A 21,691-nucleotide genomic window follows, 5' to 3' on the forward strand; every position below is an offset into this window, starting at 1 on the left:
TTGACTCGAGACTACGTTTTTCCTGGTCTGTGGAGGAATTGTTTTTCTGAAACTGCAAAATAGCACCAGGGAACGTTTGCGCCGGAACACGCCTCCTTTTTTCGCTGAACCGCCCCCGGAAGCGCAAGGTCATTTCCTAATTTACCGACTTGCATCTATTGAGGGAAAAGTCCGCTTTGCGTCGAGTGCAAACTAGGAATGATACTTGCGTCGTTGAGAAAGTCATTTGCGCTGGGTGCAAGATACGGCCCTAAGTCAGTTATCGTTTTTTTGTAATGCCTTTTTATTTCAGTTAACGACAATGTTTTTTACCACCTAGTTTTCGTTATTTAGTTATTTTACGACTATAACCTTGATGTGTGCATGAGAGAGATTGTGTAAGTGTGAGAGATTGTGTGTGTGTGTTTTGTAACACGAGCAGCAGCAGGCCAGTGTTTAGGTAATCCTCTCTCACGCTCCTCCTCTGCTCCAGACCTCCTGCTGTGCTGGGCCGGCCCCTGTACAGCTACACACAGGAAGTAGAAACAGAGTGAGGCTGACCCCTGGAGAGCTGGGTGAGGAACGAGAGCAGAGAGCTGATGGAGGGGTGGCTGAGAGAGAAAGAGAGGAGAGAGGGGCCACAGGGACATGGAGCGAATAGATATGGCGAGAGGGAGGGAGAGGGAGAGAGTTTGTTTGTGAATAAAAAAAGCTCAACAAAGACATGCAGAGTAGCTTTGGCGGAGGAAGAATTGGGCCACAGCAAGGACATGTGAAAGAGTGGGAGAGGAAGAAAAGGAGAGAAGAGAGGTGGTGAAGAAGGGAGGGAGAGATGGAGGGAAGCAAACCAAACCCCATTTAAGGATAGACACAAAAGTAGAGGGAGAAGAGTCGATAGGCTGTCTTTACAGCTTGTCTTCCTAAACAGAACTGCAAGATTTGGGTCAGCTTTGGGTCTGTAGGAGGTCACAGCAGGGCCAGAAGGTCAAGGTCACAGCAGGGTCAAGGTCAAGGTCATAGGCAGGGGATTCTGTGGAATGGGAGCCTCTATCTGACATTCACCAGTTGTATGCCTGGCATGGCTTAGTCCTGAATCCCCATCACGACTGGCACTCTGTCTAGGCATTGTGTCGCATCCAAAAACTTTACAGATTCTTTTGTTTGGATTCAGAGGAAACATGTAAACTAAAAGTACCCAAATCACGTGTCTCACACTTGCATGTTTGGTACACATACACATACTTTGTACTAAATGTACTCATAGTTTCATCATGGCTTTTTAAAAGATTTGTAAGTATTAGTGCAAATACCAATAATCCCAAAATGCTTGATCTACACCTCAGCTGAGTGTTATCATGTAATCAATAAATGGATTGAGTTTTGAATACAAGGATCCAACCCTTCATACCTTCCACTACAGTAGCAAGGTGGCTAATGCTAACCACTAACTCTCCAAACACACCTTGAGCTACATTTATAAAGTACAAGAACAAGCTAAATGCTAATCTTAGAGACAGCCGCTCATCCCGCTCTCCTGAAAATCATCTAATGAAAGAAACCTCCTGATTCTGCTGGGAGAAATAAGTCCTGGCCATGTGTGTTCTTGCTAGAGTAATTGAGGTTTCTCATCAGCCCCCATACTAATCACTCTTAGAGAGAGGGATGACCAGAGAGAGAGAGAGAGAAAGAGGGAGAGAGAGAGATGACCAGAGAGAGAGAGAGAGAGAGAGAGAGAGAGAGAGAGAGAGAGAGAGAGAGAGAGAGAGAGAGAGAGAGAGAGAAGAGAGGGATGACCAGAGAGAGAGAGAGAGGGATGACCAGAGAGAGAGAGAGAGAGAGAGGAATGACCAGAGAGAGAGAGAGAAGGGGGGGATGAACAGAGTGAGTTGAGTTTTGAACACACCTTTATTGGTCACTTCTGCGTAGGCTGGACACTATGCTTCATAAAAACATACATCCTCATGACCCACGGAGCCCATCACGAAATCAAGCACAGACACAAAACCACAATCACAATCAAAGAATCAACAACACAGATATTGAAATGCTACAACATGAGTAAAGGACATACTCCTAACGTAACGCGTCCACAAAAATTACATACGTGACAGTCCCACCCCCATAAACAGTATGTAGAAAGGTGTCAATGTCTTTCATTGATTTATAAAAACCTACTCCATCCTGATCTTGCCTGTTTCCGTGCTGTAAACACAGCACAGGAACACAGCACAGGAACACAGCACAGGAACACAGCACAGGAACACAGCACAGGAACACAGCACAGGAACAGCCCTCACTACCTGTTTCCATGCTGTAAACACAGCACAGGAACACAGCACAGGAACAGCCCTCACTACCTGTTTCCGTGCTGTAAACACAGCACAGGAACAGCCCTCACTACCTGTTTCCGTGCTGTAAACACAGCACAGGAACATCCCTCACTACCTGTTTCCGTGCTGTAAACACAGCACAGGAACAGCCCTCACTACCTGTTTCCGTGCTGTAAACACAGCACAGGAACAGCCCTCACTACCTGTTTCCGTGCTGTAAACACAGCACAGGAACAGCCCTCACTACCTGTTTCCGTGCTGTAAACACAGCACAGGAACAGCCCTCACTACCTGTTTCCGTGCTGTAAACACAGCACAGGAACAGCCCTCACTACCTGTTTCCGTGCTGTAAACACAGCACAGGAACAGCCCTCACTAATGTCCTCCCTCCATTTTCTGCTGTGGCAGATCGCCAGCCTGGCCTGCCCCAAAAGAAAATGAACTAAATAAAAAATTTGTTTTCCTTTTTTGTGGTAACAATATCCTCGGATAAAGTAGTGAAGACTTCTCTCACGGCCCGGAACAACCCAGCTTATAAACAAAGCAACATACGGAGTGTCTCACATTCCCCTGGACTCATAACAGAGCCCTACTTTCTGTTTGTGGGTTAATGACTGAAACAGAAACATTCATTCTTCGTCAGTGGTGGTTTATATAGAGCTCTCTTTAGGCTGGCCGCACCTCCGCTTGCAACCCAACATCTGCCCTCATGGGATGTCAACTCTGACTTTCAATTTCTCCCAGTTCGGGACCTTTACACACATTCTGTACTGCCTTCCCTGCACTGTGTCCAGACAGTATGTGGAGGAAAGAGTAGGGATCATGCTCAGTCATGGAAATGATTCCCTGTTTGTTGACGTCCCTGACCCCAGGCCTGCTGACCCTGCGGTGAGTAGATTGCAGCCCTCCTCAGGGCCTCCCTGGGTACCTCCAGCCCCAGACCTCTTCCCTGGGTATCCCCAGCCCCAGTCCTCCTCCCTGGGTACCTCCAACCCCAGTCCTCCTCCCTGGGTACCTCCAACCCCAGTCGTCCTCCCTGGGTACCTCCAACCCCAGTCGTCCTCCCTGGGTACCTCCAACCCCAGTCCTCCTCCCTGGGTACCTCCAACCCCAGTCGTCCTCCCTGGGTACCTCCAACCCCAGTCCTCCTCCCTGGGTACCTCCAACCCCAGTCGTCCTCCCTGGGTACCTCCAACCCCAGTCCTCCTCCCTGGGTACCTCCAACCCCAGTCCTCCTCCCTGGGTACCTCCAACCCCAGTCCTCCTCCCTGGGTACCTCCAACCCCAGTCCTCCTCCCTGGGTACCTCCAACCCCAGTCCTCCTCCCTGGGTACCTCCAACCCCAGTCCTCCTCCCTGGGTACCTCCAACCCCAGTCCTCCTCCCTGGGTACCTCCAACCCCAGTCCTCCTCCCTGGGTACCTCCAACCCCAGTCCTCCTCCCTGGGTACCTCCAACCCCAGTCCTCCTCCCTGGGTACCTCCAACCCCAGTCCTCCTCCCTGGGTACCTCCAACCCCAGTCGTCCTCCCTGGGTACCTCCAACCCCAGTCCTCCTCCCTGGGTACCTCCAACCCCAGTCCTCCTCCCTGGGTACCTCCAACCCCAGTCCTCCTCCCTGGGTACCTCCAACCCCAGTCCTCCTCCATGGGTATCCCAAGCCCCAGTCCTCCTCCCTGGGTACCTCCAACCCCAGTCCTCCTCCCTGGGTACCTCCAACCCCAGTCCTCCTCCCTGGGTACCTCCAACCCCAGTCCTCCTCCCTGGGTACCTCCAACCCCAGTCCTCCTCCCTGGGTACCTCCAACCCCAGTCCTCCTCCCTGGGTACCTCCAACCCCAGTCCTCCTCCCTGGGTACCTCCAACCCCAGTCCTCCTCCCTGGGTACCTCCAACCCCAGTCCTCCTCCCTGGGTACCTCCAACCCCAGTCCTCCTCCCTGGGTACCTCCAACCCCAGTCGTCCTCCCTGGGTACCTCCAACCCCAGTCCTCCTCCCTGGGTACCTCCAACCCCAGTCCTCCTCCCTGGGTACCTCCAACCCCAGTCCTCCTCCCTGGGTACCTCCAACCCCAGTCCTCCTCCATGGGTATCCCAAGCCCCAGTCCTCCTCCCTGGGTACCTCCAACCCCAGTCCTCCTCCCTGGGTACCTCCAACCCCAGTCCTCCTCCCTGGGTACCTCCAACCCCAGTCCTCCTCCCTGGGTACCTCCAACCCCAGTCGTCCTCCCTGGGTACCTCCAACCCCAGTCCTCCTCCCTGGGTACCTCCAACCCCAGTCCTCCTCCCTGGGTACCTCCAACCCCAGTCCTCCTCCATGGGTATCCCAAGCCCCATTCTTCCTCCCTGGGTACCTCCAACCCCAGTCCTCCTCAGGGTCTCCCTGACATCCATAGTCCCAATCTCTCCACTTCTGGAGCAGTGTCCATTAAGATGGGGCCCCTCACCACAACAAGGTCCCTCAGTGTAACAAGGTTGGCCCGCCTCAACCTGTCTGACAGCCCCTGATGCAGACAGTGATGTCCCGGCATGCTCCTCACAGCAGCAACTCCTCCAGGAGACATGAAAGTCACCTGCAGATTACTTTTTCAAATCTGTCCATGGCCACACACTGAACAACCCCCTGTAAAGGAATCATAAGGATAAGGATTTTTATTGTCCTTCCAAAACATGGTACATGAGCTGGAACAAAATTAGGTACTGAGGTTAAAACCACTGACAAATAAATAATTAAACTACTCATCATAAATAAATACAGATAACCAATCATACACACACATAGATACATACAAAAAAACAGAGAAATTAGCAGCAAGTAATACAATGCAGTGCAACTTTTAGGACAAAAGTTCAGTTTGTCAGTTCTGGAGTGTGGCAGAGTTAATAAGTCTGACAGCTTCTGGGAAGAAGCTGTTCTTTAACCTGGTTGTTTTGGTTCTGATGCTGCGCAGCTTCCTGCCTGAGGGGAGCAGCCCCGGGGGAGTTTGTGACCAGAGACAGGCTCTTGTCCAAGGCCAGGCCCGTCACCCTGCACAGCACAGCCACTACCAACACTCTCCAAACACCCTCCCCATAAACAAGACTCTGTACAAACTTAAGACGGAGAGAGGAGAGAGAGAGAGAGAGAGAGAGAGAAGGGAGGAAAGGGAGAGAGAGATGGCCAGAGAGAGAGAAGGATGGCCAGAGAGAGAGAGGGGGAGAGGCAGAGAGTGAGAGAGAGCGGAAGGGATGGCCAGAGAGAGAGAGAAGGAAAGGGAGTGAGATGGCCAGAGAGAGAAAGGGATAGCTGGCCAGAGAGAGAGGGAGAGGCAGAGAAAGAGAGTGAGAGCCAGAGAGAGAGAGTATGCCCTTTCTGTGCCCGCTGTATTGCTTGTGTCTCTCAGCTGTAAGCCAATTCATCACAACTAGATAAACTACATAAAGGAGGGAAGGAGGGGAAGAGGGAGGGAGGGAGAGAGTGGAGGATGGGGAGAGGGACGTGAAAGAGAGATATTGACTCAATCATGCAATTTGTCATCCTTCTCTCCATTTTTATTCTACCTTTCACTCACTCTCGCTTTTTCATACACACACAGAGATGTGCCTGCTAAACGTTTTAGTAAATATCTGTGCATGGACTGTGATTGTGGGGTTAATCCAAGGGACTGTAAGGTAAGTCCAGGGGGCTGTGATGTTAGTCTGACTGACTGACTATCTGTATGTCTGAATGCCGTCTGTCTGTCTGACGGACTGCATGTGACTGAATGTCTGACCAACCAACCGACTGCCTGTCTGTCTATTTGTCTGTCTATTTGTCTGACTGTCAGACCGCCTGGCTGACTGACTGGCTGACTGGCGGAATTTCATGAGTGAAATAAAATGTCAATGCCAGATCAAATCTGATATTCCCAATGCTGTTAAGCATCGAGGACACATGGAGACTAACCCACAGACACACACAAACTCACACACAAGTTATTGATTAAACATGAACATTCATGGTGTGTGTCTGTGTGTTTTCTCTGCCAGGTCCTGTGGCATCTTGATATTTTTCGCAGAAGTTTCCGGCAACTAACCACACATAAGTGCATGGAGGACTCCTGCATCTTCTGTGCTTTAAAGGTAAAACAGCGTGGTCGTGCTTTCTGTCTCCTGTTGGTGTAGGGGGTTAAATATTGGCCAAAAACCAAAACAATTCCCGTAGGTTTAAAGGAAGACGGGAAACTGAACAGTATATTAACATTAACCAAAGATTGCCAATACCAATGGCATTACAGTTATTTGAGTCCAAGGGTTTAAATCAGAGCAAGAATGGTCAAAGGAAGGTTAAATTAAATAGATATTTAATAACATTTCAAATGAATGAAATCAATTACAAGGCAAACATGTTACAAAGTGAAAGTTTTAAATTGTACCTACTCTACCTTGATTATTGTAAACCAGAGAGAGAAAGAGTAAGAGCTGAGCAAGGAGAAGGAGTAGGACAAGCCAGAGCTGAGGAGAAGGTCTCAGGAGATGAAGAATCCACAGAACAATGCTTCACAATCCCCTTTATAACAAACAATTATCTGTAGAACAACAGACCACATCTTGACCCTTACTTATCAACATATGACTAGCAATGCGACATTAAGTTACACAATGAGGTGTGAGACCCATCAAGTGAAGACTCCGTCCAGGGGTGACACCCAGTCTTACATTGGTGGTCACCTTGTGAAGGGCTTGTTAAACCCTGCATACAGGAAAACCACTCTGTAACCACATAACAACGTTAATGATACATTTACCACCATGTAACTACATAGCAACACTTCACATTAAGGTCACATTAACTACCCTGAATTGTAACATAACAAGCTGTCATTTAGGTAGTAAACTGTGGCAGGTTTACAGATGAAAAAGTAATCCTCAACATGAAAAAAAGTTACTAGTGCATTGTCTGGAACTGACACACATTTTAGGGCTAATATTAGCCAATAATATCAGTCTTAAAAACTGTTGGATTATGATGTTTCTTTAAGAAGTAATTTTTAAGTTGAATGCAGTTGTTTATCTTTATGGATGGGGGGTTAACTGTCGGCTGATGGCTGCTCAACGTAGAGAAGTGTTTGTAGAAGACAGTGCTGGATATTTGTAGGTGTACGTACTGTTATTTTATGTGTGTGTGTGTGTGTGTGTGTGTGTGTAGCGGTGTCAGTGTGTGCGTTCTACACGCTGTTTTGTCTCCTGTGCCTGTAATTAATTGGCTGACTGAAAGTGCTGAGGTAGCAGAACCCAGGGTGGGTTGTTTCACAAACACACACACAGACCAAACGTACACACACACACACACACAATACACTATGCACACCACACACACGCACACAATACGCTATGCACACCGCACACACACACAATGTAGGCACGTAGGAGTGTATCATTTTAGAATTTCAAAGACAATTGTAGTATTGTGGTATTCTCTCTATACTGTCATGAAACCACTTTGACTATGACTGGCTAAGTTCTGTCTTCTGATTAGGTATCAGGATCGCTGTCACTACATATCACTCGCCCACACACGCACACTCACACCCTTACACATGATCACATACAACCACACACCCGCAAACACCTTCAAACACCTGTCCGCACCCTCACACACCTGCACACATCCTCACACACCCACATCCACCCTACACACCCTCACACACCTACACATACCCCTCCACACCCTCACACACCTACACATACCCCTCCACACCCTCACACACCTACACATACCCCTCCACACCCTCACACACCTACACATACCCCCACACACCTACACATACCCCTCCACACCCTCACACACCTACACATACCCCTCCACACCCTCACACACCTACACATACCCCCACACACCCTCACACACCTACACATACCCCTCCACACCCTCACACACCTACACATACCCCTCCACACCCTCACACACCTACACATACCCCTCCACACCCTCACACACCTACACATACCCCTACACACCCTCACACACCTACACATACCCCTCCACACCCTGCCACACACCCTCACACACCCAAACATACCCCCACACACCCCTCCAAACCCTCATACACCCTCAAACACCCTTGAACACATAAACATACCCCCACACACCCCTCCACATCCTCACCAGCTCCCACACAACCTCACACACTCCAACACATCCTCATACACCCTCACATACCCTCATACACCCCCCACATCTTCAGACACCGTCACACACCCCCACATACTCTCACACACCCCTCCACACACTCACACACCTTCCAACACTCACACACACCCCTCCTTACCATCACACACCCCCACACACTCTCGCACACCCAACACACCATCATACAAACCCCACACTTTGTCTCCCCTGGCCCTGGTTTTGAGATGGGGGAAAGCCAGAGGAGAGTGATGAATGAATGTGGTAGTTGGTGCAGATTGCTCCTGCCTTCTTTTGGGGTGTTTGTACAAGAGGAATGCTTTGGAATTTTCCTTTCAGCTCAAACACACATGACACACACACTTCCTTGGTCTCCCTTCACCTCCGCTCTCTCACCCTACCTCTATTTATCCATCTCTCTTTCCTCCTTTTTCCTCCCTCCTTTCAGTCCTCCCTCCCCTCTCCTCTCTGTAGGGTATATTCCCCCTCTATTCTCCTTGGCGCATTGCTGCAGTCAGCAAAGCCACCGTAACGCACACACACACACACACACACACACACACACACACACACACACACTCACTCACTCACACATGAACACTTTCTCACACACACACTCACACACACACTGACTCACCCACACACTCACACACACACAATGGCTCACACACACAAACAACAGCCCCCCTGTCAGCATGACTGCAATACATTTTAAATGGCCACACCTCACACACATGCACACACACCTCTTCACACACACACACACACACACTCCTCCTCACACACGCACACGAACATACCTTCTCACACACAACTCCTCACCAGTGTTGGGGGAAGTTACTCAAAAAAGTAATATATTAGTTATTACTTATGATTGTTCAGTAAGAGTAATGTGATTAAGTTGCAATGCAAGAACATAGGCTACAGACGCAAAATAGTGTTTCTTCAAAGAAGAACGATTATTTCAAACAATCTTAAACATCAAAAGGCTTATAAATTCAAAAATAATAATATAATTGTGTGAATAAATTATACTATGTTAACAGCCACTTGCGGAAAAGGGTTGCCATCTCTCTTAAGGTTTAAAGTGGATTTTTCGCTTGCTTCCAGCTTTGTTTCTCCGTGGAAACTTTCAAGGTGTTTGAAGTTTGAAGTGTTGTTTTTGGCAGTAGATAATATTTTGTCGGGGAGCAGTTTGCAAACAAAAAAAAAACCCTATATCTTCAATGAAAGCTAAATAATGTGAATATTTCCACACCAAAAACGTAACACGTTCTGCGGCCATGATTGCCGCTGTGTTTGCATATTTATAAGGCTATTTTAGTCTTTTGTTGAATTCATGCAGTAACTTGGACAATTAACGCAAGTTACTTAAATAAGTAACTGTAATAATATTACTCAATGTCAAAAACGAACGCGTTATATTACTTTGTTATACACTTAAGTAATAACATTATGTAACGTGTTACATTACATAAAGTGTTACCCCCAACACTGCTCCTCATACACACACTCCTTCTCACACACAACTCCTCACACACCTCCACTCCTCTTCACACACACACACACACACACCTGCTCACACACACCTGTCACACACACAACTCCTTTTCAAACACAACTCCTCACACACCTCCACTCCTCTTCACACACACACACACACACACACACACCTGCTCACACACACATATCCCTGTCACACACTGACGCTCAAGGTTTCCCTCAGTGAGATAGGATCAGTGTGATGTGATCAGTGTAATAAGATCAGTGTGATGTGATCAGTGTGATAAGATCAGTGTGATGTGATCAGTGTGATAAGATCAGTGTGATGTGATCAGTGTGATAAGATCAGTGTGATGTGATCAGTGTGATAAGATCAGTGTGATAAGATCAGTGTGATAAGATCAGTGTGATGTGATCAGTGTGATAAGATCAGTGTGATGTGATCAGTGTGATGTGATCAGTGTGATAAGATCAGTGTGATAAGATCAGTGTGATGCAATCAGAGTGATGGGATCAGTGGGATGTGATCTGTGTGATAAGATCAGTGTGATAAGATCAGTGAGGAGATCAGACAAGGCTGGTACTTTGTTTTTTTTAATATTGGTGTGTGTGTTTGTGTCGTTGCAGAGCATCTTTGCCCAGTTCCAATTCAGCAGTGAGCGTGTGTTACCGTCGGACGCACTAAGGAGCGCTCTGGCCAAGACCTTCCAGGATGAGCAGAGATTCCAGCTTGGAATCATGGATGATGCTGCTGAGTGCTTCGTAAGTCTCTCTCTCTCTCTCTCTCTCTCTCTCTCTCTCTCTCTCTCTCTCTCTCTCTCTCTCTCTCTCTCTCTCTCTCTCTCTCTCTCTCTCTCTCTCTCTCTCTCTCTCTCTCTCTCTCTCTCTCTCTCTCTCTCTCTCTCTCTCTCTCTCTCTCTCTCTCTCTCTCTCTCTCTCTCTCTCTCTCTCTCTCTCTCTCTCTCTCTCTCTCTCTCTCTCTCTCTCTCTCTCTCTCTCTCTCTCTCTCTCTCTCTCTCTCTCGTCCTCCTAGGACGGTCGGGGCAACGTTCTTGAAAATCATGAATCAAGGTGGGGTCCAAGATGTCCCGGAAAGAGACCCAGGCACGCTCCTCCGGGCCGTAACCTTCCCAGTCTACCAGATACTGAAGAGAACCCCTTACTCTGCAGGAATCCAGTAGCCGATGCACCGTGTACTCAGGCCGACCTCCAATGCACCGAGGCGGGAGAGGCGGTCTGACTGCAGGAGTAAAAGGCGATGTGACCATAGGCTTCAACAAGAAAACACGGAAGGTGGGATATATCCTTAGAGACCTGGGTAGGTCCAGACGGCAGGCGACCGGGTTCACTCGTCTGGCAATGCGGAAAGGGCCTATGAAACGTTGAGCAAGCTTGCGAGACTCCATGTGCAAAGGCAGGTTCCTAGTCGAGAGCCACACTCGTTGACCAGGACGTAAAGCAGGCGCAACTCGGCGACGACGATTAGCCTGGAGCTGATAATGCCGAGAGGTCTGGAGAAGCTTGTGCCTAGCCTTCCTCCAGGTAAGGCGGCACCGTCGAACAAAACGTAGAGCAGAAGGGACCGCGACCTCCGCCTCCTGGTCAGGGAACAGCAGAGGTGCAAACCCAAACTGACACTCAAAAGGGGACATGCCGGTGGCTGAGGAACGTAGAGTGTTATGGGCGTACTCTGCCCACATAAGAAAAGACGACCAGGAAGTTGGGTTGTTTGCTGCCATACAACTCAGTGTGGCTTCCAGTTCCTGGTTCAGTCTCTCAGTTTGTCCGTTGGACTCAGGGTGGAAGCCAGACTGACCGTTGTCCCTAGCAGTCGACAAAAGGCACGCCAGAAGCGGGATGTAAACTGAGGGCCTCTGTCTGTGACGATGTCCTGTGGGATCCCAAAGAGTCTGAACACATGCTCTATTACTTTTTCCGCAGTCTCCTTGGCAGACGGTAGCTTTGGCAAGGGTATACATCTGCATGCTTTGAAAAACCGGTCAACCACTACAAGAATAGTAGTCTGTCCTTGGGATGGTGGGAGCCCGGTAACAAAGTCCATTGAGAGGTGAGACCAGGGCCGTCGAGGGATGGGGAGCGGTAGTAGCAACCCCTGAGGCGGTCGATGGGGTACCTTTCCCTGGTTACACGTAGGGCACGCTGCCACAAGCGTCTGAGTGTCCTCCTTCAAGGAGGGCCACCAAAACCTTCTTTGGAGAAAGTCAAGGGTCCAAGTTACTCCAGGGTGGCAGGTAAGGCGAGAACTATGACCCCATTGCAGAACTTAAGAATGGACAGTGGTTGGAACAAAGAGACGGTTAGCAGGACCCCCTCCTGGGTCTGGTTCCTGAGCTTGGGCCCTCCTTATGGTGGCTTCGATCTCCCATCTAACCGGAGCCACCACTTTCATGCTTGGTATGATGGGTCCTACTGGTTCCTCATGACCAGGAGGTGAGAAAACCTGAGACAGGGAGTCGGGTTTAACATTGTTGGACCCCGGCCGGTAGGACAACGTGAACTGAAAGCGGCTGAAAAACAGCGACCACCGGGCCTGGCGAGGGTTCAGTCGCAGGAATTGGTGTTGCGCTCCCTCAAGCCAGTGTCTCCATTCCTCCAATGCGAGTTTCACTGCTAACAGCTCCCGGTCCCCTACATCATGTCTTCTCTCAGCAGGTGTCAAGCGATGTGACATGTAGGCGCAAGGATGAAGCCTGTCGTCCACCCCTAGCTGTGAGAGAACAGCTCCCACTCCCATGTTCGAGGCATCCACCTACATCCATCCACCTCGACTATGAATGGCTTGTCAGGGTCGGGGAGGATAAGGACAAGAACAGAGGTGAAACAGTGTTTTAGTTCCCGAAAGGCCCCCTCAGCATCCGTGCCCCACATGACTTTGGAGCCTTTACCTTTCGTGAGGGCCGTGAGTGGTGGCGCCGTTGTGCTAAAGTTTCTCACAAACTTGCGGTAAAAGTTTGCAAACCCCCAAAAACGCTGAACATCCTTCACAGTGGTGGGAGTAGGCCAGCTGGAAACGGCCTGGACTTTCCTAAGACCCATCTGGATGTTACCTGGACAAATGACGAACCCTAGGAACTGCACCTCAGACACATGGAATTTGCACTTCTCTGCCTTGACATATAAGCGGTTATCCAGGAGACGACGAAGGACTCTCTGTACATGCTTGGTGTGTTCTTGCAAAGACCTGGAGAAAATCAGTATGTCATCCAGATAAACAAAGACAAACTGGTTCAGCATGTCCCGGAGGACATCATTGATCAAGGCCTGAAAAACAGCCGGGGCGTTGGTAAGGCCGAAGGGCATAACCTGATACTCATAATGTCCTGTTGGGATGTTGAACGCCGTTTTCCACTCGTCCCCCTGCCTTATGCGCACCAGGTGGTAAGCGCTGCGCAGATCAAGTTTGGTGATCTCTTGAAGCAACTCGAAGGCAGTGGACATGAGGGGTAGGGGGTAGCGATTTCGGACCGTGATCTTGTTGAGGCCCCTGTAGGCAATGCAGGGGTCGGACGCCGCCGTCCTTCTTGCCCACAAAAAAGAACCCCGCTCCGGCAGGAGAGGTAGAGGCTTTGATAAAGCCTGAGGCAAGGGGCTCCTTGATGTAACCATCCATAGCCACCCGCTCTGGAAGGGGCAGTGAAAAAATGCGGCCTCTAGGGGGAACAGAGCTTGGGAGCAAGTCATAGGACCGATGTGGTGGTAACGTGGAGGCCTTGTGTCTACTGAAGACCTCCTTTAGTGGATGATACAATGGGGGGAACTCGGGAGAGGTAAAGGGGCTCTTGGGACTCGAGAGAGACTTCTGAGGAACAGGGGAAGATGCACGTGGCGTGGCAGGTGGGTCCCCACTCAAGGATAGTGTTGGTGGACCAGTCTATATGGGGGTTATGCCGAAGAAGCCAGGGGTAGCCTAAGACTATAGGAAACACTGGAAACTGGATGAGGTAGAATGATGTTTCCTGGTGTTGAAGAATTGAGAGGCGTAGGGGGGGCGTTTGATGGGTGACCTCACCATTTCCCAGAGGACGCCCATCCAGGGGGGTAACAACCAGGGGAGAAGAAAGGGGCTCAGAGGGGAGGTTTAGCCTCATGGCTAAGGAAGTGTCCGTGAAATTCCCAGCTGCACCGGAATCAACCCAAGCCTGTTGGGAATGTGTAACGTGGCCCCAGGAGAGTGTGACTGGCAGAAGTAAACTTGTGTCCGTGAGAGGAGAGGTCTGGGTGATTCCCGTCACAGACCACCTCTGTCTGGACGGGTCAGAGCGTTTCCCGGAAGCTCGGGACAGGCAGCTCGAAAGTGTCCAGGCAGACCGCAGTACAGGCAGCACTGCTCCCTCATGCGGCGGTCACGTTCGGCAAGTGAAAGCCTGGTCCTGCCCAACTGCATGGGCTCAGATCTGTCTTGGGGTACTGGCATCACCGGGGTTACAGGCATATGGATGGCAGACCTACGCCCCCACTCTCTCTCTCTCAGTCTATTGTCCAAGCGGGTCTCCACGTCAATAAGAGCCTTGAGGGTGCCGGTGGGATATTTGGTGGCAAGCTCATCCTGGATATCCTCTGAGAGACCGTTGTGGGAGCATACGATGAGAGCCTCTTGATTCCAGCCGGTAGTGGCTGCAATGGTACGGAAGTGTATAGCATAATCCGCCACACTGCGTCTGCCTTGACGAATGGACAAAAGTCTCTTTGAGGCCTCCCTTCCTCGGAGGGGATGATCGAAGACCCGTCTGAACTCCTCCACAAAGGCCGAGTAGCCAGCACAGAAGGGGCTGTGGGCCTCCCAGGTGGCTGTTGCCCAAGACAGGGCTACCCCAGACAGGAGGGTGATAATGTAGGCAGTCTTGGCCCTGTCAGAGGGGAAGGATGAGGGTCGTCGTCGTCATCTGCCGCTTATCCGGGGGTCGGGTCGCCGGGGCAGCAACCTAAGCAGGGAGGCCCAGACTTCCCTCTGCATGAGGGTTGTAATTCGAAAGTCAGGCTACATTGCGTCAGGAAACCAGTGCAGGAACTGGGGTCTCCTGAGAAGTGCTGCGGTGGAGGCAGCCGGGGTTCAGTCACAGGGTTAGAGGCATCCCCCAGGTTAGGGGACGGTGGCTGGGTGGCTTTGGCTGGGTGCCCGTCTGGAGTAGCTGGCAATCGCCGGAAAATCTCCTGCAGGGATACGAGAATGTCAGACAGCAGACCGTCGTGTTTGGTCATCAGAACATCATGCTGGGCTAAGGCAGCCTCCTGACGAGCAACCGCTACAAAGAGCTGCTGTGCTCTGGCTGAAGCCGCTGGGTCCATAATGGCTTTGTTTTTCTTTCAGGAATCCAAATGTGGACCCAAAAGCAGACTCCAAAATAAGCGTCTTTACTCCTTTTATTGGAAGTGGAAAATTATAGTCAAAAAGCAAAACCAAGGAAATATGTGGCATGTGAGAGAAAAACTAAGCACAGAACTAAGAATCCAAGCCACTTAAAAAGCACAGAACAAACAAGGCACAGGTGAAAACAATATGTCATAATGAGAACAGATTAACAGATACAAAAACAAGAAAACACAGCAAGGCCCTCTGGTAGCCAACAAAGGGTCACAACCCAGACACTATCTCTCTCTACCTCTGTCTCTATCTGTCTCTGTCTCTACCTTTGTTTTTATCTGTCTACCTCTCTGTCTCCCTCTACCTCGCTGTCTCTCTGTTTCTACCTCTCTCCCTCTGTCTCTTCATTTCTCTCTCCATCTCAGTCTCTCCCCTCATTTCTGTCTCTCTCTCCATCTCTCTCTTTTTCTCTCTATTTCTCTCTATGTCATTTGTTCTGTCTTTCTCCCTCTCTCTCCCTCACTCTCTCTTTCTCTCAATTACCATTTAAATTCAGTTTTCCAATTCAATAATGCTTTCTTAGCATGAATGAGTGAGCATTCGAAACAAAGCTATTTAAGGTTGAATAAAATACATTAATTATGATACACTTATTTACAATATATTTTTTAATAATAATCTTATGTTATTCCATTTTATTATCAGCATGCCTTGGTTTTGTTACAGTTTTTCTTGCTGTTAACACACATTTCTTGAATATGCACTATGTGTTCTCAAAACCCTAAACACACATCTTGATACTCACACCATTTTGGCCAAACCCTTGACTTCTGACCCAAAAGTAAACATTATAGTCAAAACCACATAACTGTCATAGAAACCAAACTAAGCATTCAAATGACACACACAACCATAAAATACAATCAACCTTCTGAATAGCCTTTACACACTGCTGGGAGGAATTACACACTGCTGGGAGGAATTACACACTGCGGGGAGGAATTACACACTGCTGGGAGGAATTACACACTGCTGGGAGGAATTACACACTGCTGGGAGGAATTACACACTGCTGGGAGGAATTACACACTGCTGGGAGGAATAACACACTGCGGGGAGGAATTACACACTGCTGGGAGGAATTACACACTGCTGGGAGGAATTACACACTGCTGGGAGGAATTACACACTGGTGGGAGGAATTACACACTGCGGGGAGGAATTACACACTGCGGGGAGGAATTACACACTGCTGGGAGGAATTACACACTGCTGGGAGGAATTACACACTGCTGGGAGGAATTACACACTGCTGGGAGGAATTACACACTGCGGGGAGGAATTACACACTGCTGGGAGGAATTACACACTGCTGGGAGGAATTACACACTGCTGGGAGGAATTACACACTGCTGGGAGGAATTACACACTGCTGGGAGGAATTGAAAACACTATTGTAAATTGTTTTCCACAAACCAATAACTATAACGTGTCCCTGAACTTCAGATATGTTTGACATGATGTAAATCATACGATCACACAAACACCACAATTGTCCTTCTTACAGGATGCAGATTTTCCATTCAAACATTCTGCAGTACCGTACAGTAACTGCTTGTTGAACAATCATGCTTGTCACTGTAGTGGTCACAGTAATTTCACTGTAAGTCATCAACACAAATTCACCTAAATGGAATCTGTGGAAAACAACGAAGGCTAAGAAAACAATGAAAGAAACATACAGTAGAGCACCTAGGTAAGGGTTTTGGAGCAAGCTACAGTACTGTAATAGCAATAACAGTTAATTCTGGGTCCGCATCCTGTCTCCCACTAGAGTCAGGCCAGAGATTTTCATCAACATCACAGGCTGTATTTGACCGCCTCCTCTCATTCTTACCATTCCGCTGCCTCGTCCTCTGATGTTTGAATCCATGATTCCCAAACACAGGTGAGCTTACCTGTTGCCCTTGTATTCATTACAATCTCCTGATCGCTTGTTGAGTATTTGTGGTTGTTACACATGGATAATTGGTTGTGGATAAGTGTGTTTGAATTGTGCTGGTTTGACTTTAATTGTTGAATTGGGGGGTAATCCAGAAAGCTGGTGTAGTGAAAACCCTGACTTAGTTAACCCTGAGATGAGGCAAACTCTGGGTTTTCCGTACCAGAAAGAGAGAACCTAACCTGTGAGAAAGAGTAGCCTTAGCCTTACTTCAAAAGATATTATAAGACTGCGATTTGATGTGCTTTAATTCCCTGATGAATACCTAGGTTAACGTTACCGTTTCCCGTCACACTCCATAATTTATTTAATTACATTCTCAGCCCTTACATCGCTAATGTTACACACTGTGGACTTGCACTCAGAACCGACCAAATTCTTTTTGGCACTGAAATAAAGACAAATCATTGAAATGTAATTTGGTCTTCTTTATTGCCTAAAAATAGAAATCCAACAATAAGTATTTATATATATATTTATATTGTTCCTACAATTAACATCATTCACCTGTGACCATACACCCACCTGTAACTGGTGTTCCAGCAAATCAATTTAAAGATCAGCGTTCCTAATATTCTGCCCTAAGTACACCATCTCTTGTCAGTTTTTGGCACTTGCTTCATGAGATGCAGTTTGTACAACTCCTTTACTGGTAACTGGGAATACATTAAATTACATTAAATTCCACAGTTCTACATGCAGAATGTACCTGCCATTAACTGAACATCTCACTGTGTGCAGCTATGCAGGCTGATGGACTCCCCTCCAGGCAATGCCCATCCATGCTCTTTTCAACCGGATCAGAATGTGCTAATTGTTTTTCTATCAATTATTCTCATCACTACATTGTATATTTAAAATGGCCAATTCCACACAATACTGTAAATAAAAGTACATGGGGAGAGAACTACCAGTAGCTACCATACATGTAGGCCTTTCTGCATCCGTCTCTGCGGCAGCAGTCAACATCTCTTCATGGTCATAATCATCATCATCTTGTGATGAAAAGCATTATGTTGGAGGTTACTGCTACTACTAGTTGAAATAGGCACTAACTGATATTTACTTTGTATCATGTCAAATAAAATTAAAACCAAAGTGACGTAGGCTATAATCACGAGCTCATAGGCCTAAGCAAAATATGCCTTACCTGTTCGTAGTATGTTTTTATATTTCATTTTAAGCTGCCACCAAGTGCACTTTGTGCCTGTGGGATGCACCTACGTGAGCATGATATTTTATTAAATTACATTCCACAATTTTTTCACCTGTAATATTAACGGACAGTGTGGTTGTGTATGGACTAGGCTACTGCATTCAAATGTATGCATTGACTCGGCCAGCAATTGTCTCCCACGCCAATTGTCTCTCATCCACTGCTACAGTCGTGTTGCTTTTTTCTGGCACATGTGCTCAGATTCACAATAAATACGTATTAACACTTTGAACTGAAGTGGGGCGAAGTAGGAGGACGTTCTTTGTCGCTGGGTGCCATGGTGGATCCTAGTAGGGGTGGGCGATATGGCCAAAATCTTCTATCACGGTATGAGTCATTTTATATCACGGTTACGGTATATATCACGGTATAGTAATTGTTCTGTAAATTCAATTAAGAAATGGTACAAAATAACCATACCATACTTCATCATCACACTCGATTATTTATTACAAACAAAAACAACTGCCTCACATGAGACAACGCTTGAGTTAAATACAAAAGACTCAAAAGAGTTACGAGTACGAGCGTTCCGATTGGCTGATGCGCAGTCATGCCATCCGCGTGGTGACCTACACACAGCTCAATAAGGATCCGTAATGCCCTCCGACGAAAATGTCAAAATGAGCGAAAGCGATCAGTCTGAGTTTTACTATCCATATCTAACTTCGGTTTCGGCATATCAACCTCAAAAAGCTCGGTCGATATGTTAAAGCATCAGTTTGATATTTCCCGGCATGACCTCACTCTCAGTTAGTAAGTAGTTAGCCTTCACTAGTCATCCTGATCAAGAATGCTAGCAACGCCACCAGTGTAATTTTACAACAATAATTTTACAGCAGGAGACATAAAACTTGAACAACAAATCGAATTGGTTACCTGCAGAATGGGTCATCAAATATATAATTAATTAGCATCGGCATGAATGTGGTCTGCTTAGACAAAATACACTCCGTTCCGTCAGACCAACGCAAATGTGTTTCAAGTTTAAACGAAAATAGCAAATCAAATACAAGTTCTACAATTCTAAATATCGCAAGAATGCGATTTATATGATGGCTTATATACAATACAACAACCAGACATTTAATTGATACGTGATATACAAAAATATAGTATAAAAGTATACCGCGGTTGAAACTGTATAGTCAAATCTCTCCCGGTAGACACATTCTACCGTCGCACAGTATATATATATATATAGTATATGGGAGTCAGGTGGCTGAGCGAGTAACATTACTGTAAGTCGCTCTGGATAAGAGCGTCTGCTAAATGACTAAATGTAAATGTAATACCGTCATACCGCCCAGCCCTAGATCCTAGTATCGGATTTCCATTGACGTTGGCTTTTAATAGACCTCATCCATGCGCTTAACTCAGAGTGGACATACTCCGAGTTGATTGAACTAATTCACATTTCCACAATTCCAGCTGTTCGGGAAAAGTCAGAGATTCCCATTTTAGGGTAAATCAACTCAGATTTCAGGGTTAGACTCACAGTTTGTTAAACCAGCTTTCTGGAATACCTCCCTGCGGTGTTTTCTTAATGACAACATGGTGACAATTTTGTCTAGTAAAAGGGGTGTTAGACACGGTAAATAGTGTTTATAGACTGGATTACATGGTATTTCTGCTCAGAATTAGCTAAATTGTTTTATGAGGATGGCTTACACAAAAATATTTTGTGTGTTAGCATTAGAGAAAAACTGTAATGAACACTTATCACCTGTATTAATTTGATGTTTTATAGCCAGTGCTTCTATGAGATCCATTGCTGAGGTCCAGTGTTTGTTTAGAAAGACCTTGTGATGAAGGCATTCATGTTCACCGACAGTGCCCATTTCTTACAATATGTGTCAAGTATTGTCAAGATTTGTTTTAATCCCTGTTCTGTCCCTGAAATCAGAACGAGATCATCAGCGTAAAGAAGAAACTTGATTTCTTTCTCAGTCACTCCTGAGCATGTAGACCCTTCGGTACAGTCGCAACTTCATTTATATATACCTGGTTGGACTCATACAGCAGGCTAGTTTAACTCCTCTGTCTTGGATATAGTCTTCATAATATCATGGACCTTGCATCCTATTCCACTACTGCAGATGGTTACAAAACATCCTCATGCCATACTGTATCTATCTCTCTCTGTCCCTCTCTCTCTATCTCTCTCTGTCCCTCTCTCTCTCTCTCTATCTCTCTCTCTCTCTCTCTCTCTCTCTTGCTCTCTCTCACCTGTTGTGGAATCTTTGGGGGGACACGACCCCCCCTCCTGGGAAAAATAGGATTGGTCCCCCCCAATTAAATGACTGTAAACATAAAGACATTTAAATCATATTAATAATATACATTTAACATATTACATTGTAGGCTATGTGTTATAGCAGTAATTTTGGTGTCCCCCTCAGGAGTTGCTCTTAAGAAAATGTCATATAGTTGTCCCCCCCAAAATTGATAGCTGATTTTCGCCACTGACATACATACATACATACATACATACATACATACAGTTGCAATCAAAATTATTCAATCCCCATTGATAACCAGGTTTATTGTCAAAATGTACAGACCTTCAGCTGTTCGCAATGAACAAATCAAACAAAGTCAATTGAAATAGCTCAACACAACACTTGCTTTGGTGGTTTCCCCAAATTCAACTGAAAATGCAACTTATAAGGACTTCTCCAGTCTCAAAATTATTCAACCTCTTCATGGCAAGCATGTTTAGTACTTAGTAGTGCACCCTTTTGCTGTTATGACTTGCTGTAAATGAGATGCATAGCCAGACACCTGATTATGGCAGCATTGCTGAGGAATCTTAGCTCATTCCTCTTGAGCAATGGCCTCCAGTTCAGTAATATTCTTTGGTCTGCGTGCTGCAACCGCCTTCTTCAAATCCCACCAGAGATGTTCTATAGGGTTCAAGTCAGGTGACTGTGATGGCCACTGTAGAATCTTCCAGGACTTCTTCTGCAACCAAGCCTTGGTGGAATTTGAGGTATGCTTGGGATCATGGTCCTGTTGGAAGGTCCAATGACGCCCCATCTTCAGCTTTCTCACAGACGGCATGGGGCGTAAAATTCCACCAAGGCTTGGTTGCAGAAGAAGTCCTGGAAGATTCCATCACAGTCACCTGAATAATTTTGATTGCACCTGTACATACATACATACATTTGTACAATTTATGTAAACTATCACTAA

The 21,691-nt window shown here is 47.2% G+C and overlaps 1 protein-coding gene across 10 annotated transcripts in view; it reads left to right on the forward strand.

Annotated features, from left to right (window-relative positions):
- Positions 1-21,691, forward strand: part of usp54b (ubiquitin specific peptidase 54b) — a 62,347-nt gene that overhangs the window by 13,165 nt on the left and 27,491 nt on the right. For all 10 annotated transcript variants that reach the window (XR_009931901.1, XR_009931900.1, XM_062474987.1 and 7 more), the window contains 2 exons: positions 6,313-6,405; positions 10,583-10,717. Coding sequence is in view for 8 of the 10 variants with exons in the window: in XM_062474987.1 (XP_062330971.1) it covers positions 6,313-6,405; positions 10,583-10,717 (228 nt within the window). In the remaining 2 variants the exon portion in view is untranslated. The remainder of the gene's footprint in view (positions 1-6,312; positions 6,406-10,582; positions 10,718-21,691) is intronic.

The sequence above is a fragment of the Osmerus eperlanus genome, chromosome 12, assembly GCF_963692335.1.
Source record: "Osmerus eperlanus chromosome 12, fOsmEpe2.1, whole genome shotgun sequence".
Lineage (NCBI taxonomy): Eukaryota > Metazoa > Chordata > Actinopteri > Osmeriformes > Osmeridae > Osmerus > Osmerus eperlanus.